The 21,789-nt window shown below is 44.6% G+C and overlaps 1 protein-coding gene across 1 annotated transcript in view; it reads left to right on the top strand.

Moving 5' to 3' along the window:
• The first annotated feature begins 620 nt into the window (after positions 1-620).
• LOC148439496 (uncharacterized) overlaps positions 621-21,789 on the top strand; it is a 60,166-nt gene continuing 38,997 nt past the window's right edge. The window contains exons 1-4 of the mRNA XM_088464675.1: positions 621-713; positions 1,086-1,290; positions 8,154-9,385; positions 12,611-12,809. Of these exons, the coding sequence (XP_088320801.1) occupies positions 621-713; positions 1,086-1,290; positions 8,154-9,385; positions 12,611-12,809 (1,729 nt within the window). The remainder of the gene's footprint in view (positions 714-1,085; positions 1,291-8,153; positions 9,386-12,610; positions 12,810-21,789) is intronic.

Genomic DNA, 21,789 nt, shown 5'->3' with positions numbered 1-21,789 from the left:
GGCACATTCCACGGGTTAAGAATGCTTTGGACAATGGCGATGAACATGCCCTTACTCCCCTCATTCGCCCCCTAAACCGCATTTGCCTTGGGTTTTAAACATGCTTTACCCAATCTGGCCAACTCTGCTAACTGTATTTGGGGAGCCTGTGAAGGGGAAAACTCCCAGTCATGGAAACTTTAAGCATTGCCAGGTCCCATCACCCTTATCCTAGCAAGTATAGCTGCCTTTAGGTGGGTATATGAAGCTGCTTGCTGCTCAGGTAGGTCAGTGTAAGCTCTTTGAGCTGCTCTTTTAAGTATGGCGCCAATCTACTTACCCATTCCTCCGTAACCCAACCTAGGCGTGTCATAGTTCTCTCAAAGGTGTTGAAGAACGCCCCCGTGTCCTCAGACGCTGTCATTTTCTGGTGTATAATACAGCAATCAGAGCAGCAGGTGTATAATACAGCAATCACAGCAGTGGGTTTATACCTTCGGTCACAGCCGATATACATAAGATCAGTGGACCCTCCTGGTCCCGGCACCATGATGCTAACCACACTCCTACCCAGCATATCGCCTGGCCGACTTTTTCAGCACCAGGAGCCCTGATACTTGTTCTCAGGAAAGCTTTAAGCCATGCTCACAGGTGCTGTTACCTTGCTGATATCTCAGCAAGCTGCAAGACCTGCACCAGACCTGCAAAGCATCCTACACCCAGGTAATCAGGCGGTGAGTATGTCCCAACCCACTCTGCTCCTAAAAACCATCCTACTCAGCTGTGGCTCCGTGACCCTCCTGCCACAAGATGGATTTAGATTTTGAGGGGGGGGGGGGGTTATCCAAACTGAAATCTAAATTACTGTGTAACAAAGCTGTTCAGTATTTACCCTGCATGCAAAAATTAAATGTTTTTGCCCCCCTGTAATGCAGCATGGTTTGTCTTGGTGCAAAGTTACTTGTTTTTGCTTTACCCCCTCCCCCAGAATCAGGCCCTATATGATGTGCAGAGGAGCTGTGTGTCTATGGCACTGATATTATACTGTTACATTTCATGTAATGACATCAGATATTATGTGATTGTTTTTTCTATGATTTAATTAGGGTGAAGATCTGACTAATATTACAATAAATGATATAGACAGAGAAGAAGAGACATATGAGACTGATAATAAGGCAGAAGATATAGACAGAGAAGAAGAGACATATGAGACTGATAATAAGGCAAAAGATTTAGAGAGAGAAGAAAAGACGTATGTAATGAAGGATCAGCAGTGTGAGAAGGAAATCCCTACAGATATCAGCACAGGTGAGTAATGATCACTAAGTACAAAACAGAGTCACATATTTGCCTTGGTCAGTCACTACAGCAATCTCTTATCCTACACACTCCTCTGTCAGTACAGACTAATGAGGGAAATGTATCAGCCCAGTGGGGGAGTCAGGAGCCATCAGCTCCTATTATACTCCTTCTCTCCCCCTCACATCATATCACTGTGTGTTACCAGCCCAGAGATCTGACCAGTCTCCTCCCCACACTCTCTGGTGTATCTCATACATCAGGAGCCATCAGCCCCTATTATACTCCTGCTCTCCCCCTCACATCATATCACTGTGTGTTACCAGCCCAGAGATCTGACCAGTCTCCTCCCCACACTCTCTGGTGTATCTCATACATGAGGAGCCATCAGCCCCTATTATGCTCCTGCTCTCCTCTTCACTTAATGTGTGTTGCCAGCCCAGAGATCTGACCAGTCTCCTCCCCACACTCTCTGGTGTATCTCATACATCAGGAGCCATCAGCCCCTATTATACTCCTGCTCTCCCCCTCACATCATGTCACTGTGTGTTACCAGCCCAGAGATCTGACCAGTCTCCTCCCACACTCTGGTGTATCTCATACATCAGGAGCCATCGGGCCCCTATTATACTTCTGCTCTCCCCCTCACATCATATTACTGTGTGTTACCAGCCCAGAGATCTGACCAGTCTCCTCCCCACACTCTGGTGTATCTCATACATCAGGAGCCATCAGCCCCATTTATATTCCTGCTCTCCCCCTCACATCATGTCACTGTGTGTTACCAGCCCAGAGATCTGACCAGTCTCCTCCCCACACTCTCTGGTGTATCGCATACATCAGGAGCCATCAGCCCCTATTATACTCCTGCTCTCCCCCTCACATCATGTCACTGTGTGCTACCAACCCAGAGATCTGACCAGTCTCCTCCCCACACTCTCTGGTGTATCTCATACATCAGGAGACATCAGCCCCTATTATACTCCTGCTCTCCCCCTCACATCATGTCACTGTGTGTTACCAGTCCAGAGATCTGACCAGTCTCCTCCCCACACTCTCTGGTGTATCTCATACATCAGGACCCTATTATACTCCTCTCCCCCTCACATCATGTCACTGTGTGTTACCAGTCCAGAGATCTGACCAGTCTCCTCCCCACACTCTCTGGTGTATCTCATACATCAGGACCCTACTATACTCCTGCTTTCCCCCTCACATCATGTCACTGTGTGTTTCCAGCCCAGAGATCTGACCAGTCTCCCCACACTCTCTGGTGTATCTCATACATCAGGAGCCATCAGCCCCTATTATACTCCACCTCTCCTCCTCACATCATGTCACTGTGTGTTACCAGCCCAGAGATCTGACCAGTCTCCCCACACTCTCTGGTGTATCTCATACATCAGGAGCCATCAGCCCCTATTATACTCCTGCTCTCCCCCTCACATCATGTCACTGTGTGTTACTAGCCCAGAGATCTTACCAGTCTCCTCCCCACACTCTCTGGTGTATCTCATACATCAGGAACCATCAGCCCCTATTATACTCCTGCTCTCCCCCTCACATCATGTCACTGTGTGTTACCAGCCCAGAGATCTGACCAGTCTCCTCCCCACACTCTCTGGTGTATCTCATACATCAGGAGCCATAAGCCCCTATTATACTCCTGCTCTCCCCCTCACATCATATCACTGTGTGCTGGCGGACGGTATACTGGAGCCGGGATCCTGACTACTGTTTGGAATCCGGCGCCTGTAGTTAGACCGTCGGCATCCCGTAAGGTGGGATGCTGACTGTATCCCGTTTCTCCATAGTGCCGGCTTCTAGCTGTTCTCAGCCTCGGGGTCTCATTCTCACCTGCACGGCCAAAATTACACAAGCTTGTATCAGTCTGCTGTAATAACAAACTACATATATGGAGTTATTTCTAATTCACATCATATTTTCTATTATATATAGCATTGTGACTTATGGTATTTTATCTCCATACAGCTGCCATTCATTTACTGTTTATATAACGGCTACTTTTATATTGGTCTCTTATTATTCCTAGGATCATCATTCTCTTGTTTCTGCTCTCTGTCTGACTTCAGCTTAATGACATAACAATATGCAGGTTATTCTGTAGGCACCAAGGTCACAGTACCGGCTACTGGTCTCAGCAAGATATCACACATAACTATGAGCATGTGTGACTAACAATATCCTCCCCAGCAAGCTAGCCCACATAACTATGAGCTTGTGTGACTAACAATATCCTCCCCAGCAAGCTAGCCCACATAACTATGAGCATGTGTGACTAACAATATCCTCCCCAGCAAGCTAGCCCACATAACTATGAGCATGTGTGACTAACAATATCCTCACCAGCAAGCTAGCCCACATAACTATGAGCATGTGTGACTAACAATATCCTCCCCAGCAAGCTAGCCCACATAACTATGAGCATGTGTGACTAACAATATCCTCCCCAGCAAGCTAGCCCACATAACTATGAGCATGTGTGACTAACAATATCCTCCCCAGCAAGCTATCACCCATAACTATGAGCATGTGTGACTAACAATATCCTCCGCAGCAAGCTAGCCCACATAACTATGAGCATGTGTGACTAACAATATCCTCCCCAGCAAGCTAGCCCACATAACTATGAGCATGTGTGACTAACAATATCCTCCCCAGCAAGCTATCACACATAACTATGAGCATGTGTGACTAACAATATGCTCCCCAGCAAGCTAGCCCACATAACTATGAGCATGTGTGACTAACAATATCCTCCCCAGCAAGCTATCACACATAACTATGAGCATGTGTGACTAACAATATCCTCCCCAGCAAGCTAGCCCACATAACTATGAGCATATGTGACTAACAATATCCTCCCCAGCAAGCTAGCCCACATAACTATGAGCATGTGTGACTAACAATATCCTCCCCAGCAAGCTATCACCCATAACTATGAGCATGTGTGACTAACAATATCCTCCCCAGCAAGCTAGCCCACATAACTATGAGCATGTGTGACTAACAATATCCTCCCCAGCAAGCTAGCCCACATAACTATGAGCATGTGTGACTAACAATATCCTCCCCAGCAAGCTAGCCCACATAACTATGAGCATGTGTGACTAACAATATCCTCCCCAGCAAGCTGGCCCACATAACTATGAGCATGTGTGACTAACAATATCCTCCCCAGCAAGCTAGGCCACATAACTATGAGCTTGTGTGACTAACAATATCCTCCCCAGCAAGCTAGCCCACATAACTATGAGCATGTGTGACTAACAATATCCTCCCCAGCAAGCTATCACCCATAACTATGAGCATGTGTGACTAACAATATCCTCCCCAGCAAGCTAGCCCACATAACTATGAGCATGTGTGACTAACAATATCCTCCCCAGCAAGCTAGCCCACATAACTATGAGCATGTGTGACTAACAATATCCTCCCCAGCAAGCTAGGCCACATAACTATGAGCATGTGTGACTAACAATATCCTCCCCAGCAAGCTGGCCCACATAACTATGAGCATGTGTGACTAACAATATCCTCCCCAGCAAGCTACCACACATAACTATGAGCATGTGTGACTAACAATATCCTCCCCAGCAAGCTAGCCCACATAACTATGAGCATGTGTGACTAACAATATCCTCCCCAGCAAGCTATCACACATAACTATGAGCATGTGTGACTAACAATATCCTCCCCAGCAAGCTAGCCCACATAACTATGAGCATGTGTGACTAACAATATCCTCCCCAGCAAGCTATCACACATAACTATGAGCATGTGTGACTAACAATATCCTCCCCAGCAAGCTAGCCCACATAACTATGAGCATATGTGACTAACAATATCCTCCCCAGCAAGCTAGCCCACATAACTATGAGCATGTGTGACTAACAATATCCTCCCCAGCAAGCTATCACCCATAACTATGAGCATGTGTGACTAACAATATCCTCCCCAGCAAGCTAGCCCACATAACTATGAGCATGTGTGACTAACAATATCCTCCCCAGCAAGCTAGCCCACATAACTATGAGCATGTGTGACTAACAATATCCTCCCCAGCAAGCTAGCCCACATAACTATGAGCATGTGTGACTAACAATATCCTCCCCAGCAAGCTGGCCCACATAACTATGAGCATGTGTGACTAACAATATCCTCCCCAGCAAGCTAGGCCACATAACTATGAGCTTGTGTGACTAACAATATCCTCCCCAGCAAGCTAGCCCACATAACTATGAGCATGTGTGACTAACAATATCCTCCCCAGCAAGCTATCACCCATAACTATGAGCATGTGTGACTAACAATATCCTCCCCAGCAAGCTAGCCCACATAACTATGAGCATGTGTGACTAACAATATCCTCCCCACCAAGCTAGCCCACATAACTATGAGCATGTGTGACTAACAATATCCTCCCCAGCAAGCTAGCCCACATAACTATGAGCATGTGTGACTAACAATATCCTCCCCAGCAAGCTGGCCCACATAACTATGAGCATGTGTGACTAACAATATCCTCCCCAGCAAGCTAGGCCACATAACTATGAGCTTGTGTGACTAACAATACCCTCCCCAGCAAGCTAGCCCACATAACTATGAGCATGTGTGACTAACAATATCCTCCCCAGCAAGCTATCACCCATAACTATGAGCATGTGTGACTAACAATATCCTCCCCAGCAAGCTAGCCCACATAACTATGAGCATGTGTGACTAACAATATCCTCCCCAGCAAGCTAGCCCACATAACTATGAGCATGTGTGACTAACAATATCCTCCCCAGCAAGCTGGCCCACATAACTATGAGCATGTGTGACTAACAATATCCTCCCCAGCAAGCTAGGCCACATAACTATGAGCATGTGTGACTAACAATATCCTCCCCAGCAAGCTGGCCCACATAACTATGAGCATGTGTGACTAACAATATCCTCCCCAGCAAGCTACCACACATAACTATGAGCATGTGTGACTAACAATATCCTCCCCAGCAAGCTAGCCCACATAACTATGAGCATGTGTGACTAACAATATCCTCCCCAGCAAGCTATCACACATAACTATGAGCATGTGTGACTAACAATATCCTCCCCAGCAAGCTAGCCCACATAACTATGAGCATGTGTGACTAACAATATCCTCCCCAGCAAGCTGGCCTAACTATGAGCATATGTGACTAACAATATCCTCCCCAGCAAGCTAGCCCACATAACTATGAGCATATGGGACTAACAATATCCTCCCCAGCAAGCTATTACACATAACTATGAGCATGTGTGACTAACAATATCCTCCCCAGCAAGCTAGCCCACATAACTATGAGCATATGGGACTAACAATATCCTCCCCAGCAAGCAGCCCACATAACTATGAGCATATGTGACTAACAATATCCTCCCCAGCAAGCTAGCCCACATAACTATGAGCTTGTGTGACTAACAATATCCTCCCCAGCAAGCTAGCCCACATAACTATGAGCATGTGTGACTAACAATATCCTCCCCAGCAAGCTAGCCCACATAACTATGAGCATGTGTGACTAACAATATCCTCCCCAGCAAGCTAGATCACATAACTATGAGCATGTGTGACTAACAATATCCTCCCCAGCAAGCTGGCCCACATAACTATGAGGATGTGTGACTAACAATATCCTCCCCAGCAAGCTAGCCCATTACTATGAGCATGTGTGACTACCAATATCCTCCCCAGCAAGCTAGCCCACATAACTATGAGCTTGTGTGACTAACAATATCCACCCCAGCAAGCTAGGCCACATAACTATGAGCATATGTGACTAACAATATCCTCCCCAGCAAGCTAGCCCACATAACTAAGAGCACGTGTGACTAACAATATCCTCCCCAGCAAGCTAGCCCACATAACTAAGAGCACGTGTGACTAACAATATCCTCCCCAGCAAGCTAGCCCACATAACTAAGAGCATATGTGACTAACAATATCCTCCCCAGCAAGCTAGCCCACATAACTATGAGCACGTGTGACTAACAATATCCCATTGTGCTGATGAAATATCTATATTCCAATTAGCTAGCATTAAAGTGCAAGGACACAATCCTCCTCCTACGTAGAATGCAGGGCAAAGGTAACATTACCTAATATATACATACGACAGACAAGATGGGGTCTATAAAGCTGGAAAACCTTCATAATATTTTTGTCTGTTATATTATGACAGAAATCAGACATTGATGTGTAATTACTCGGGATAATAGGTACTGCAGGAATAGGTGAAAGATCCTTCATTCACTCAGCAGGCCCTGGACTTATGGGTAATGACTGTGGAGCGCAGCTTACCTGGAGGACATCTTAGTGAATTAAGCAGTAAGCGCTATTCGAAATGAATACTAAATTAAGCTATATATCTGGTGTAATGTAAAGCGAACGCTAATTTGTTTATGATTAGACATGCTTACCCTATATTTTCTCTTTACCAGTGTTCATAGAGACTCATATTTGTTGTACATTTGTAATTATAATACAGTGGTCACAGTTTGCAAGTTGAAATTAAACAAATAAACATATTCATTATAGTAACATGTTGGTGTAGTGGTCAGCATTCCTGTCTCACAGAACTGAGTTCCCAACCAAGGCGTTATCTGTGTGGAGTTTGTATGTGTTTACTCCAACGCTCCAAAAATCATACTGGTAGGCTAATTGGCATCTGAAACAAATTAACCATAATTTGTATATGTATGTACATGTGATAGCGAATATAGATGGTAAGCTGCATTTGGGCAAGAACTGATGTGAATGAGTATATATTCACAGTGTGCACTATATAAAGAGCTGTGAATAATAAGTGATATTTTATTTCTAGCAGATGGACGCACAAGCATCAAGCTGAAGGGAGATCTCATTTTGTCTAAAGATATTGAAATAGAAGATAACATCACTCAAGTTTATCTAGGAGACAGCCCTATTATACTAAATATACATCCAGTACATCACAGTACAGCAATATCATCTAACCCCTCTAACCGTGATGACTGTTCACCTGATACCTCAGCTTTTGTTACACATAGTGCAGCTCATATCGGTGATAAAAACTCTCCCTGTTCTAACTGTGGGAAATGTTTTTCATGTAAATCTCTTCTTGTGACACACCAGAGAAGTCACACAGGTGAGAAACAATTTCCATGTCCTGAATGTGGGAAATATTTTCCACATAAAAAAGCTCTTAATAGACATAAGAGACGTCACACAGGTGAGAAGCCATTTTCATGTTCTCAGTGTGTGAAATGTTTTACAGAGAAATCATATCTTGTTATACATGAGAGAACACACACAGGTGAGAAGCCATTTTCATGTTTTCAGTGTGGGAAATGTTTTACATATAAAGCAGCTCTTGTTATACATCAAAGAAGTCACACAGGTGAGAACCCATTTCCATGCTCTGAGTGTGGGAAATGTTTTACATATAAATCAGTTCTTGTTACACATCAGAGACATCACACAGGTGAGAGGCCATTTTTATGTTCTGTGTGTGGGAAATGTTTTACATATAAATCAGTTCTTGTTACACATCAGAGACATCACACAGGTGAAAGGCCATTTCCATGCTCTGAGTGTGGGAAATGTTTTATATATAAAAATGATCTTGTTAGACATAAGAGAACTCACACAGGTGAGAAACCATTTCCATGCTCTAAGTGTGGGACATTTTTTAGATATAAATCAGCTCTTGTTAAACATCAGAAAACTCACATAGGTGAGAAACCATTTCCATGCTCTGAGTGTGGGAAATGTTTTAGATATAAATTAGATCTTGTTAAACATCAGAGACGTCACAAAGGTGAGAAACCATTTCCATGTTCTGAGTGTGGGAAATGTTTTACATATAAATCAGATCTTGTTAGACATCAGAAACGTCACACTGGTGAGAGGCCATTTCCATGCTCTGAGTGTGGGAAATGTTTTATAAATAAATCAGATCTTGTTAAACATCAGACAACTCATACAGGCGAGAAACCATTTTCATGCTCTGAGTGTGGGAAATGTTTTCAACATAAATCAAGTCTTGGTAGACATCAGATGTCACACAAGAGAAAAGCATTTCTATGAGCTAATACAAGACAGGGCTGTAGCAACATTCCAGTCACATAGTATTTTGAAAATAAATAAAACATTATACAATAATATAAAATGGCAAATATAGCACAGCAGATCTGAATAAACAGACACAATACACAGTATATATTAGCATAAGACATGTTACACAAGCGACTGACATTATATCAAAAACAGGATATACATCATAGTCTGCATCATATATGTAAAGAATATGAAGAGCCCGAACGCGCCTTTTGGGCTCATATATCCATAGATACACATACAAAGAAACTAACCACTTTTAGATATATTGATTGCATATGCAACATTATAGAGTGTCAAATATAAGAGAAAAAAGGGGGAATCTCCCAGATCTGCCCGGATATCAAAACTACACACATAAATAGAAGAAATTAAAAGAAAAAGACCAAAACAACCCACCCCATAACCCCCCACCCTGTATAACCTAACCTTAACCTAGGTATACCTGGATCCCTAATTCCCTTCCCCATTCTACACAAACTACCTAAACCCCCCCCCTCCATCCACAGAAATACAGGATAACAGAAACCCATGTATCTGATGAGAGCAATAGACTAATGACCCTAAAATAGGTTCTCCCATATTTCAAAGGGATGGTGTTTCTTCCATATAAAATATGTAACATTGTACTTATATATATGAAAACCAAATAAGCAAAGTAATTAAATAATTCAAACAACTGGATAAATAATAAACAAAAAGAAAATATCCAAAGACCTTAGAACTAAATATTAGGTTTCAAATTATTAATCTTAGTCTGTCCAGGCCTCAGCCTCTTGTGAAATTATAGAAATAGTCCCGTCTCCATCTCCCCAAGGACACACTATGGAGCATGGGAGCAATAAATTCTGTAAACTTTCTGGCATTGAAGAGTAAATAAAAAGGGGCATGAAGTACTTTAACGCTAAGTCCCGGAACTTTAACTTGTATGTTGGAAGTGGGGAACGGATCTCTGTACGAACCTCATCAAATTTGAGACATCCATAAGCCGAGAGGGCTTCAGAATCGGAGGTTAACACAGACCTATTTGATAACTAAGTGGGAGTTACGCCGGAGTTAAACTGGAGGAAAACTGAGGGAAAAGAAACTCAAAACCAGAAAACTCTCTGAACAACAACAAGCAACTTACATGAATTACCAGAATCTCCATCTTCTGCTGTATCCAGGCAACTCCTTACTGCACTCGCTGCTTGGACACTGCAGATACTCCCCTATCTGTGTGCTGCTCTTGTTGATTGATCGTTGTTGATCAGAACACTTCGGACTGGGTCAGCTCGGGTACATTGTCATTTTGTCCTCATACTACATAAATTCATTTTGTATTGCCTTTTCCAATTGTGTCACATCTGTCCACTTTAATCATTTGTTTAATAACTAATTCCTGCACCCACTGCTCACATACCTCTCCTTTATATATCACTTTTATAGCTGCGCTCATACATTAGCAGCACTGTTCTTTACATGTATTTTTGAACATTTAACAACTTTAATCCACTCTGACTCTATATCTCACAGCCTCCACATCACACAGTCTATATCTCACAGCCTCCACTCCAGTCTACATCTCAATTATTACCTTGTTCACAGCATGAACACCCTTACTTCACACAACCCCCATATTCTATGTCCACATAATCCTCTACTTTATCCATCCCTATCCTCCCCCTTTTGTCTCCTCCACTTGCTGTTCCCCCTTTTTTCTCTCATCAGTCTGCTTCCAACCCTCTGCTTCTTTCCCCCCACTTCTCCTATCCCTCCACTCTCAACCACCTCCCTCCATGGCCTTGTTATCCCACCACTAAGCCCTCCTGGTTCTGTCTGTCCTCTCCAGGGCTGCCAAGAGAAATTCTGGGCCCGGGTACTGCAACATCCTGTGGGACCACATCATGTATGGCTGCACCCATTTGTGAGTGGGTCTAGCATGTGAGATGCACCCACTCACAGGAGCATGGCATAGCACCTAGCAGCTGGGACTAAAGTAGTCACTACTGTATTAGGATGGCGGGACAGTCCCATAATAGCTGCATTTTTATCAGGATTTATTTAGATGCTAAAATGTAACACACAATAATTAAAGTGCTACAACTTTTATTTTGTACATCTCTCATGTAAATAACACATAAACAATCTATTTTCTGTCATAGAGATAGATGAATGAAGGACTTAATTTTTACATAACATCAGGTCATCTTATACACACACATTCCGCAGCTTATATCCTAACCCACTGCTCCATGCTCCTTCCTCACTATCTACCCCATCTGTGTCACCCCTGTGTGTCTGCCCCTCACATTCCACAGCTCATATCCTAACCCCCTGCTCCATGCTCCTTCTTCACTATCTACCCCATCTGTGTCGCCCCTGTCTGTCTGCCCCTCACATTCCACAGCTCATATCCTAACCCACTGCTCCATGCTCCTTCCTCACTACCCCATCTGTGTCACCCCTGTCTGTCTGCCCCTCACATTCCACAGCACATATACTAACCCCCTGCTCCATGCTTCCTCACTATCTACCCCATCTGTGTCGCCCCTGTCTGTCTGCCCTTCCCCTTTAGAATGTAAGCTCTCATGAGCAGGGCCCTCGTCCCTCATGTGCTTCTCCTTCCCCTACTTATAGTATAATTTACTCCTAACGTCCCACAATGGCACCTAACACCTGGTTGCTCATGTCCTGCTGCTTGTGTTATGCAGCTATGTGTATAAACCATGTCCTTGTCCTGCATTGTTTTATATTACTATTAACGGTTTTTCTTGTGTGCTCATTTATGTACTGTGTAAAGCGCTGCGGAACCTTTGTGGCGCCATATAAATAAAGGATAAAGGACCTCGGACAGAATACATCCAAATATTGCACTGTTGCAGGAGACATGTGAACAGCAGCTGCAGAACTCACAGACCCGATCATCACATCCTCAAGCTTGGTAAGCAGCCCCAGAGTAAGGGCATTAATAGCCTGGATAATTTGTAGCATAGAGCCAGCCATCTTTGAGGTACGTAGCCACCAGTATAATAATCACAGCAAGGCAGGATAACCTGAGCAGCAGCCAGGAGGGAAATCATTGGCAAGATGATGGCGGCTAGCGCACCACCAGAGCTTACCAGCACACAGCCACAAGGAGATCGACAGCTGGGAGGTAGCAGCCAGCAGGTATAAAGGAGAAATCCCAGGAAAAATCCTCAGATGACCACTGAAGCCGGGAACAACAGGGCAGATCAGCAGCAGAGATGTTGGTGCACAGGGAGACTTGCAGCCACCGCCCAAGAAGAGAAGATGGCTGATGTCCGCTTCCAATACTCCTCAACTGATACAAATAAGAACCGGCAGGAGACACATACCGGATCCCGCAGGACGCAGTCAGGCACCAGGATCGAGTCCACAGGTAAGTATAACAACAGGAGACAGCCCCGGGAGCTGGAGACAGGAGAAACAGGCCCCAGTGAGAGAGGACCTGGCCACTGCAAACTCCTGGAAATACACTGGGAGACACTACTGCAAACTTCCACCTCGGAGCCCAGTTAGTCTAGAAAGGGTAAAACACTGGAATATCCAGTTTGGGGGAGAAACAACCAGGAAAAACAGGATAATTGAAGGATATATACAGGAGAGCTGGTAAAATGCTTCCTTCTCCTAGCTACTCCAGGCCACTCCCCTATAGTATTGTCTTTAGTCTATTAGATATCGTCACCACTCTCTGCAGTAATAACAGACCACGTTGTTGTTATATAGGAGATACATTTTATGCAGTTTATTTATAAAATACATTATTATTTGAAAAAAATACATTCTATTAGGGAAACTAATGAGTAGTATCCAGCTTTTGCTGCTTTGGAATGCTGGGTTAATGGTGATGCACTAAGTATTGGTTGGAGGTGGTTAGAAAAACAAAATAAAAACATTCACTTTCTTGTAATTTAATTTAAAAAAATGCCTTTTTGGGGAGATTATCTTTGTTCTTTTTAGGAGAAATAAGGAAACTAATGATTTAAAAAAACAAACCAAGGTATTGTGTGGGCACTGTATAAATAATACAAAGCAGAGACAATTATTGTCATCACCACTGTAACTCTGTATTATCTAGCAAATGACACCATGGTCAGCCAATCGTCCAGAGTTCCTACTCTATGAAATACTCTGCTTACCCCATTAATATGAAGGTAAGATGTGGTCACCTCCCAGATACACATGGTAACATCTAGGTAAGGGCTGGTGTGAGCCCTCTGTATTCGTTAATGGCATTACTAGTGTCACACAGCCGGTACCATGTATATGGGTAACACCATCCATAGACATTTATCTTCTGTTACTGCATAAATACTGACATTGAAATGTAATCACCCCAAATAGTGTCAGAATAGGTTCCGCAGAGAAGGGGGTAAAGGATGGAGCATGTGTGTAATTACAGGAACCATCCTGGGTTAGTGGGTGTTGCAGGGTCTATTTTCCCACCGGTAAGAGGACTAGACTATTGCACATGCTTAGAGGTGGTGCAGGTCAATCCTCAGCCTATGCTGTGTTTGGAACCTATTTTGTACCTTCCAGGCTGTATTACTGCAGAAAAGCAGATGTGCAAGGACATGAATAGCAAATATGGAATCCCCCAATGACCACCATGATGCCTGAATATTTGTGTAAGAAAACCATCCTCACCTGCTCGCACATTTCAACCATTATGGTCTTCATTCAAGGCCTTCCCAATGCTGGTTGAAACGCGTTGGCAGGTGAGGGTGGTTCTCTTTCACAACAAGCTGGCTGGGAGAGGCAGCATAGTATAACTGAAGTCCCGGGATGTAGCGGTGCTGGTTTATGTGTTTTCTGCACTCACAACAACCTAAATCTAGTAGACTGAGATTCAAAGACTAATTATATGCTGTAATTGTGTATTGAATATTTTTTGTGCTATTAGTATGATTTTTGTGCTTTTGACAATAAAACGGTAATGCACGAGATGGACTCTATTTTCCTGTTTCAAAAATTGGGATGTCTGGGAGAAACATTTAATGTGTGATGACACATTGGGCGGAATTCAATTGTATTCGCAGCCCGCATCTCCCATCTAAAGTGACAGGAGATTGCGGGCCGCTATACAATTGTCCAAGATGTTCGCGCTGATCGCGCCCATAGAGGTCAGGTTTAGCCGCGTAAAGCAGCTAAACCTGACCAAAGTGCTGGGCGCGATCGCGAAAAGTGATGTTTGGGCGCCCAAACATGTCACTTTTCGCACATTTCAGCTCTCATCCCCCAGGGGCTGCGAGCTGAAATGTAGCGCTTGGCAGCTGATCGCACCTGACAGGAGCAAGAATAGAATAGCTCCGTCGGGCGCAATAGCGGCTATAAAGAATTGAATTCCGCCCATTTTTGGAGTCTTGATTTGAGAGGTGAGTTGGAGCTGGAAAAGTTACATATTATACATCACTGTCACTCAGAATTTATTTTGTATTATAAGTGGACAATTCTAACATCACTGTCATACACACATTAGTTCTTCAGGAGATTGCCCCCTAGCACCAGCAGGTAGCCACATGCAGCAAGCCTCTGCTGGAAGGCAGGGGAGTAATATCATTTATCAGTAACATGCATACAGGTAGCTGGCCCTGGCTACTGTATCACTGAGGCTGATCTCAGGGCTGGATGATGGAGGACACAATGGAGGCTGTGATGGACACACAATATTTCTACCCATGTACAGTATGAATGGATCACTTTCTGCATAAATCATCCCAAGACTTACAGGGGGCGGCCCCAATCACATTACAGTAGCCATAACCTGCTCATACCTCACTCTCTGCATAAAGGGTCATCCGGAGACTTACAGGTGGTGGCCCCATCACATTACAGCAGCCATCACCTGCTCATACCTCACTCTCTGCATAAAGGGTCATCCTAAGACTTACAGGGGGCGGCCCCATCACATTACAGCAGCCATCACCTGCTCATATATCACTCTGCATAAAGGGTCATCCCAATACTTACAGGGGGTGGACCCGTCACATTACAGCAGCCATCACCTGCTCAGACCTCACTCTCTGAATAAAGGGTCATCCCAATACTTACAGGGGGCGGCCCCATCACATTACAGCAGCCATCACCTGCTCATACCTTACTCTGCATAAAGGGTTGTCCCAAGACTTACAGGGGGTGGCCCTGTCACATTACAGCAGCCATCACCTGCTCATACCTCACTCTCTGCATAAAGGGTCATCCCAATACTTACAGGGGGCGGCCCCATCACATTACAGCAGCCATCACCTGCTCATACCTCACTCTCTACATAAAGGGTCATCCCAAGACTTACAGGTGGCGGCCCCGTAACATTACAGCAGCCATCACCTGCTCATACCTCACTCTGCATAAAGGGTCATCCCAAGACTTACAGGGGGTGGCCCCGTCACATTACAGCAGCCATCACCTGCTCATACCTCACTCTGCATAAAGGGTTGTCCCAAGACTGACAGGGGGCGGCCCCATCACATTACAGCAGCCATCACCTGCTCATACCTCACTCTCTACATAAAGGGTCATCCCAAGACTTACAGGTGGTGGCCCCATAACATTACAGCAGCCATCACCTGCTCATACCTCACTCTGCATAAAGGGTTGTCCCAAGACTTACAGGGGGTGGCCCTGTCACATTACAGCAGCCATCACCTGCTCATACCTCACTATCTACATAAAGGGTCATCCCAAGACTTACAGGTGGCAGCCCCGTCACATAACAGCAGTTATCACTTGCTCATACCTCACTCTCTACATAAAGGGTCATCCCAAGACTTACAGGTGGTGGCCCCATCACATTACAGCAGCCATCACCTACTCATACCTCACTCTCTACATAAAGGGTCATCCCAAGACTTACAGGTGGCGGCCCCGTAACATTACAGCAGCCATCACCTGCTCATACCTCACTCTCTACATAAAGGGTCATCCCAAGACTTACAGGTGGCAGCCCCGTCACATTACAGCAGTTATCACTTGCTCATACCTCACTCTCTACATAAAGGGTCATCCCAAGACTTACAGGTGGTGGCCCCATCACATTACAGCAGCCATCACCTACTCATACCTCACTCTCTACATAAAGGGTCATCCCAAGACTTACAGGTGGCGGCCCCGTAACATTACAGCAGCCATCACCTGCTCAGACCTCACTCTCTACATAAAGGGTCATCCCAAGACTTACAGGGGGCGGCCCCATCACATTACAGCAGCCATCACCTGCTCATACCTCACTCTCTGCATAAAGGGTCATCCCAAGACTTACAGGGGGCAGCCCCATCACATTACAGCAGCCATCACCTGCTCATACCTCACTCTGCATAAAGGGTCATCCCAAGACTTACAGGGGGCGGCCCCATCACATTACAGCAGCCATCACCTGCTCATACCTCACTCTCTGCATAAAGGGTCATCCCAAGTCTTACAGGGGGCGGCCCCATCACATTACAGCAGCCATCACCTGCTCATACCTGACTTTTTGAAGATTGGAGTCTATTCCTCATTGGGCTTCTCCCTGAACTTGTCAGCTTCACATGACCCCACAGAACAGGGAATCAAGCTATGTCCACTGAGCATAGAGACAGCCAATCCAAAATTGGACAACAGTAACATGAGTTACGTCATATCACACATCTCATTCCATCACACTGATGATGGCAGATTACCTTAGACAAGTGGATATTAAATACTATCCAGCATGGCCTCTATCTGCCAGTAATACAACAGTTCCCATATCAATGATGCCTGGGTGACAATTCATACAGTCATCTATGTGACTATTGGCAGATACTACGATGGTGGAAGGTGGCAGCGATGTGCGATGGAGGTCAGTACACAGCAGATAGACTTAAGCTAGGAAATTGTTTATAAACCGGTAGAAGCAGGTACAGAATAATGCAGGGGTAATGCAATACTCAGCAGGTACAGGATACAGTGATAACCAGTTACAACTAGGAGCAGGTAATGGTTATGCTAGTACCTGTAGTGCGCCTATGTTCACACACATACAGTGGGGGCAGTGGGATGTAGGTATTATACAGAGGTGACAGTGGTATTTGGAGTCTCCGTGGGGCCTCTATATGGTGAGCACTCGGTCACGTCCTATATGCTGAGAGGAGAATGATGCGCAGAGAATTGAGCATGCACAGTAGTGCACTTGGCAGGTTGGAGGTAGCGGCTTCAGGTCCTAGTGCCCATAGGATAAGGGAGACAGAGTGCAGACCACACTCTCTGTGACATTGGTATCATACAATACAGAAACCAGATGGCTCAGCAGGGAAGAAACTCTAACCAGGTTTTACACCCCTAAAGATACAATATGGAGGGTTACAGTACATTCTACTGCTCTCCCAAATACATAGTTACTTTGTAAAGTATCAAAAAGAGAGGGATAGAGAAGAACTCTGTTTTGTGAGCACTCAATTATGTAATAAATGGGTTTTAAAGGTTAACTTTTAATGTACAATATTAAAATAAAAAAATGACAAGAAAAATTTAGGTTGGAGACAGTAATGATTATAATCACCATTCCTTATCAATGTACATGCTTAAATATATCACTATTATTGTATCTGATGGTATGGGGTATGCTCAATGCTATCCCAAAAAGATTTGTTTATACATATTCATAGACAAACAATACAGATGCGTACAAAGAGAATTCCCCTTGCCTTTTGGTAATGGCGAAATATTACACAGTAAATATTATAAATTCCAACATCATAAATAAAGATCATTAGACTTCAATACATTTTCTAAATTATTTATTCTATATATAAAGAAAATGAAGTGCAAGGATGGTCAGGGTATAGAAGCCATTAATTCCTGATTCTGCTACTCCTCACCCGGAAATAAGTCCATCTATGAGGAGTGAGTGACCATAAATAACGGGTTGCCCTTAGAAACAACAGGATAACAGTGATTTTTCTCAGGTGTTCGTTTCTGCTTTTATGGGTCTTAGTAATTAAGCATTGGGCCCATAATGAGAGAATTACTAATCCTGAGGTAGTCAGCAGTTATTAGAGGGACAGAAAACAGGGTTCAGCATACATATGAGCACAGATTTTCTATATCGCACAATACCATCCATCTATGCGGTTTGCTTCAATAATTAATATATTTGTGTTTTACTTTACTTATGGTCAGTGCGACGATCTTTCCTTTTTCCCTTTTCCTTAAGTATATACTTTGTAAAGTAGACATCACGGAGATTTACCATTCTGTACCAATGCACCCCCATCACAGACACCAACTATGCTGCTACTGGATGGAGCTCCTATACTAATAGGCTATTATAATTATCTGATCAGATGCCCCATACACATTGTCACAGTGATGGAAGCAGCCATTACTCTGTCAGTAAGGAAGCCAATGCATAGTCTATCTAGCTGACATTCTCACGGCACCGTCATACACTCATACCCATTGCTCTAAGTGGCAATTTCAGTTGAACCCCCAAACTTTAGGTATTTTGATAATGGGAATTAGCCTCTGCTTCCTTTTCAATCCCCTTCACCTCTCACTGCCTGCTTTCCTCTCCCACCCCCTTCACCTCTCACTGCCTACTTCCCTCTCCCACCCCCCTGCTTCTCTCACTGCCTACTTCCCTTTAACACCCCCTGTACCTGACACTACCTGCTTCCCTCTTTCAACCTAACACCTCATAGTGCTCACATTACCTCACCCCAGTACCTCTCAGTCCATCTGCACTGACAGAGACTGGCTGCATCTCTTCCCCATCCCTCCGGCTGGCAGTGGGCTCTCCACGGATGGCTCGGCACCAAGCAGGGGCATTTCTTTGATCAGCACTGGCTGAGACCAGGTGCTTCTCCCCATCTTCTGGCAGGGAGTGGGCTCTCTGTGGTGGAACGGCACCCAGCAGGAACACACACACATCTTTGATCGACACTTGGACCGAGTATCCAATCCCCAGCGCCAAGGTATGAGGGCAGATGCAGCGACAGTTTAAACTTTGTGCAGGCCATGAACCAATCAAAGGCGAGTACCGGCAGCCAATCAGAAGCAGCCGCGCAACTGCTTCTGATTGCTGGACCACAAGCCGTGATTGGCTAGCGGCCAGTGCCGAATTTAAAAGGCCATTGCTGACTTCTCTTTTTGATTGGCTGACGGTCCGCAATTGGTTCACAGCCGGCGACAAGTATAAACTGCTGCTGCATCCACTCTGGCGCTGGACCTGATCCTTCGTTAAGCCAGTGCTGATCAGTGGGACACATCTTCAAATAATGCTGCCGCTACAACTTTGGCTCTGGGATACCATATTTGGTCCCAGTGATGACTGCCAATCAGAACACGGAATGAAGTGGCGGTATGGCATACTACCCTATACCGGCTCACTTTGAACCCTGCTCATACCTCCTCACAGCATCAGCAAGAATCTATTAGCACCTGTGGTTTATCATACAGTTACAGTCGATTTATTTTGATTTTTTTCCAACAGATATTTTTTGGGGAGGGTTCTAGTTACATACACCTGTTTCTCAGTGTACCCTCAAAGATAGAGCAAGTTGTGTTATCCCCAACTGCAGCCATTATGTACAGAACCTCACCGTTAGACATCATAGATTATATTAGGGAGGGTGGTATGGTGCTGGAGGTGTAGTGGAAGTGCGCTCGGGACCTGGAGCGGGGACTGCCGGGACGGCTGCCCCTGCCCCTAGAGGCCTGGAAGTCGGGGAGGAAGTGCGCTCGGGACTCCGAGTGGGGGCTGCTGGGATGGCTGACGCCTCCCCTAGAGGCCTGGAAGTTGGGGCGGAAGTACACACGGGACTCTGAGCAGGGGCTACAGGGATGGCTGACACTGTCGCTGCCCCAGGAGGTGAGGTGCTGCACCTGTCCCGGGATTTCAGGAGCAGGCTGCTAAGCAGACATGGCAGTGGCTAGCTCCTGGTGCTGGTGGAATTACAGCCACAACAGTGGTAGAAATGAGCACAGATCATGGTACGGGGGTCACAGTTGGTGACCTAGTATGGCAAGTGCTTATAGTTGGAAGCGTCATCCATTTGAGGGAAAGGTGGCAGAAGCGGGGGAAGAGGGCTGGAGTTAAAATCAAACTGCAGCTCTGCCCCCTAAATCCCCCTTTATCCAGTTTATTTTTAGCAAATGTTCAGTCTCTTCCCAGTAACTGGATGATATACAAGTGGATCTAGCAAGCAAATTTAAGGAACTGCTCCATCATAATCTTTACTGAGACTTGGTTAAACAGTTTGGTCCCAGATTCCGCTATATGTCTTGTAGATAGGTCATTATTTAGGGCAGACTGGACTGAGGCTTCGGGTAAGCTCAGAGGCGGCGGACTCTGTATATATGTGAACAATAAGTGGTGTTCTAATGCTACGTTTATTGAGAGTTTCTGTTCAGCGGATTTAGAATACCTGTTGATTAAATGCAGGCCGTTTTATTTGCCCAGGGAATTTGCAATTGTTATAGTGATAGCTGTCTATATTCCCCCACAGGTAAATGTGGGACGCGCACTGGACACTTTATATGATGTTTTAACCAAATTGCAAATGTAAATTATATATTTATTGTGGCAGGTGATTTTAACCAGGCTGATTTAAAAGTGGTACTGCCAACATTTTTTAAGAATGTTATGGTTCCGACTCGGGGGGCAAATACTTTGGATCAAGTCTATACAAATCTTAAAATGGCCTGAGACTGTAGTGTGTCCCCATATTGGAAAATCGGACCATGTCTCCTTGTTCATGATACCTTTGTATAAGCCCTTGGTCAGACGTGTTAGGCCTATTAGTAGATCTGTTTTACTTTGGCCAGATGGAGCAACTGAGACGTTACAGGACCACCTAGCATTTACAAATTGGGAAATGTTAATTGAGGACTCCATGGTAGAAGGATCTATAAACCTTGATCTTCTGACCATTCTGGTCTTGGGCTATATTAGCTGCTGTGTTGAGAGTGTGACATTAAGGAAAACGTTTAGGGTATTCCCAAATTATTAACCATGGCTAAATAGTGAGGTACGTTCCTTATTTAAAGCTCGGGATAGAGCCTTTAAATCTAGTACTAAGGAACTGTATACAAAGGTGAGGTCTGACTTGAGGAGAGGTATTAAAAGGGCCAGAATAGAGTATTCAACTAGGATGGAGAATAAATGTAATCAGTGTAAAGACCCCAAGAGTATGTGGCAGGGTCTACGTGATATCACTGATTATAAACTAAAGCGACTGAGTTATGTGATGGTAGCAGTGCTTTGGTGGGAAACCTGAATATATTTTATTCTAGGTTCGACAAGGAAAATGTGTCTGAAATTATGGTCTCGGAAATTCAACCTAAGGAGTTACCCTTAGTGTTAGAGGAATTATCAGTACAGGACTGTTTGCATAGGGTAA

This window comes from Taudactylus pleione, unplaced genomic scaffold (assembly GCF_031769625.1).
Source record: "Taudactylus pleione unplaced genomic scaffold, aTauple2 ptg001746l, whole genome shotgun sequence".
Taxonomy (NCBI): domain Eukaryota; kingdom Metazoa; phylum Chordata; class Amphibia; order Anura; family Myobatrachidae; genus Taudactylus; species Taudactylus pleione.
Note: the sequence above shows the minus strand (reverse complement) of the source record. Positions and strands in the feature narration are given on the sequence as shown.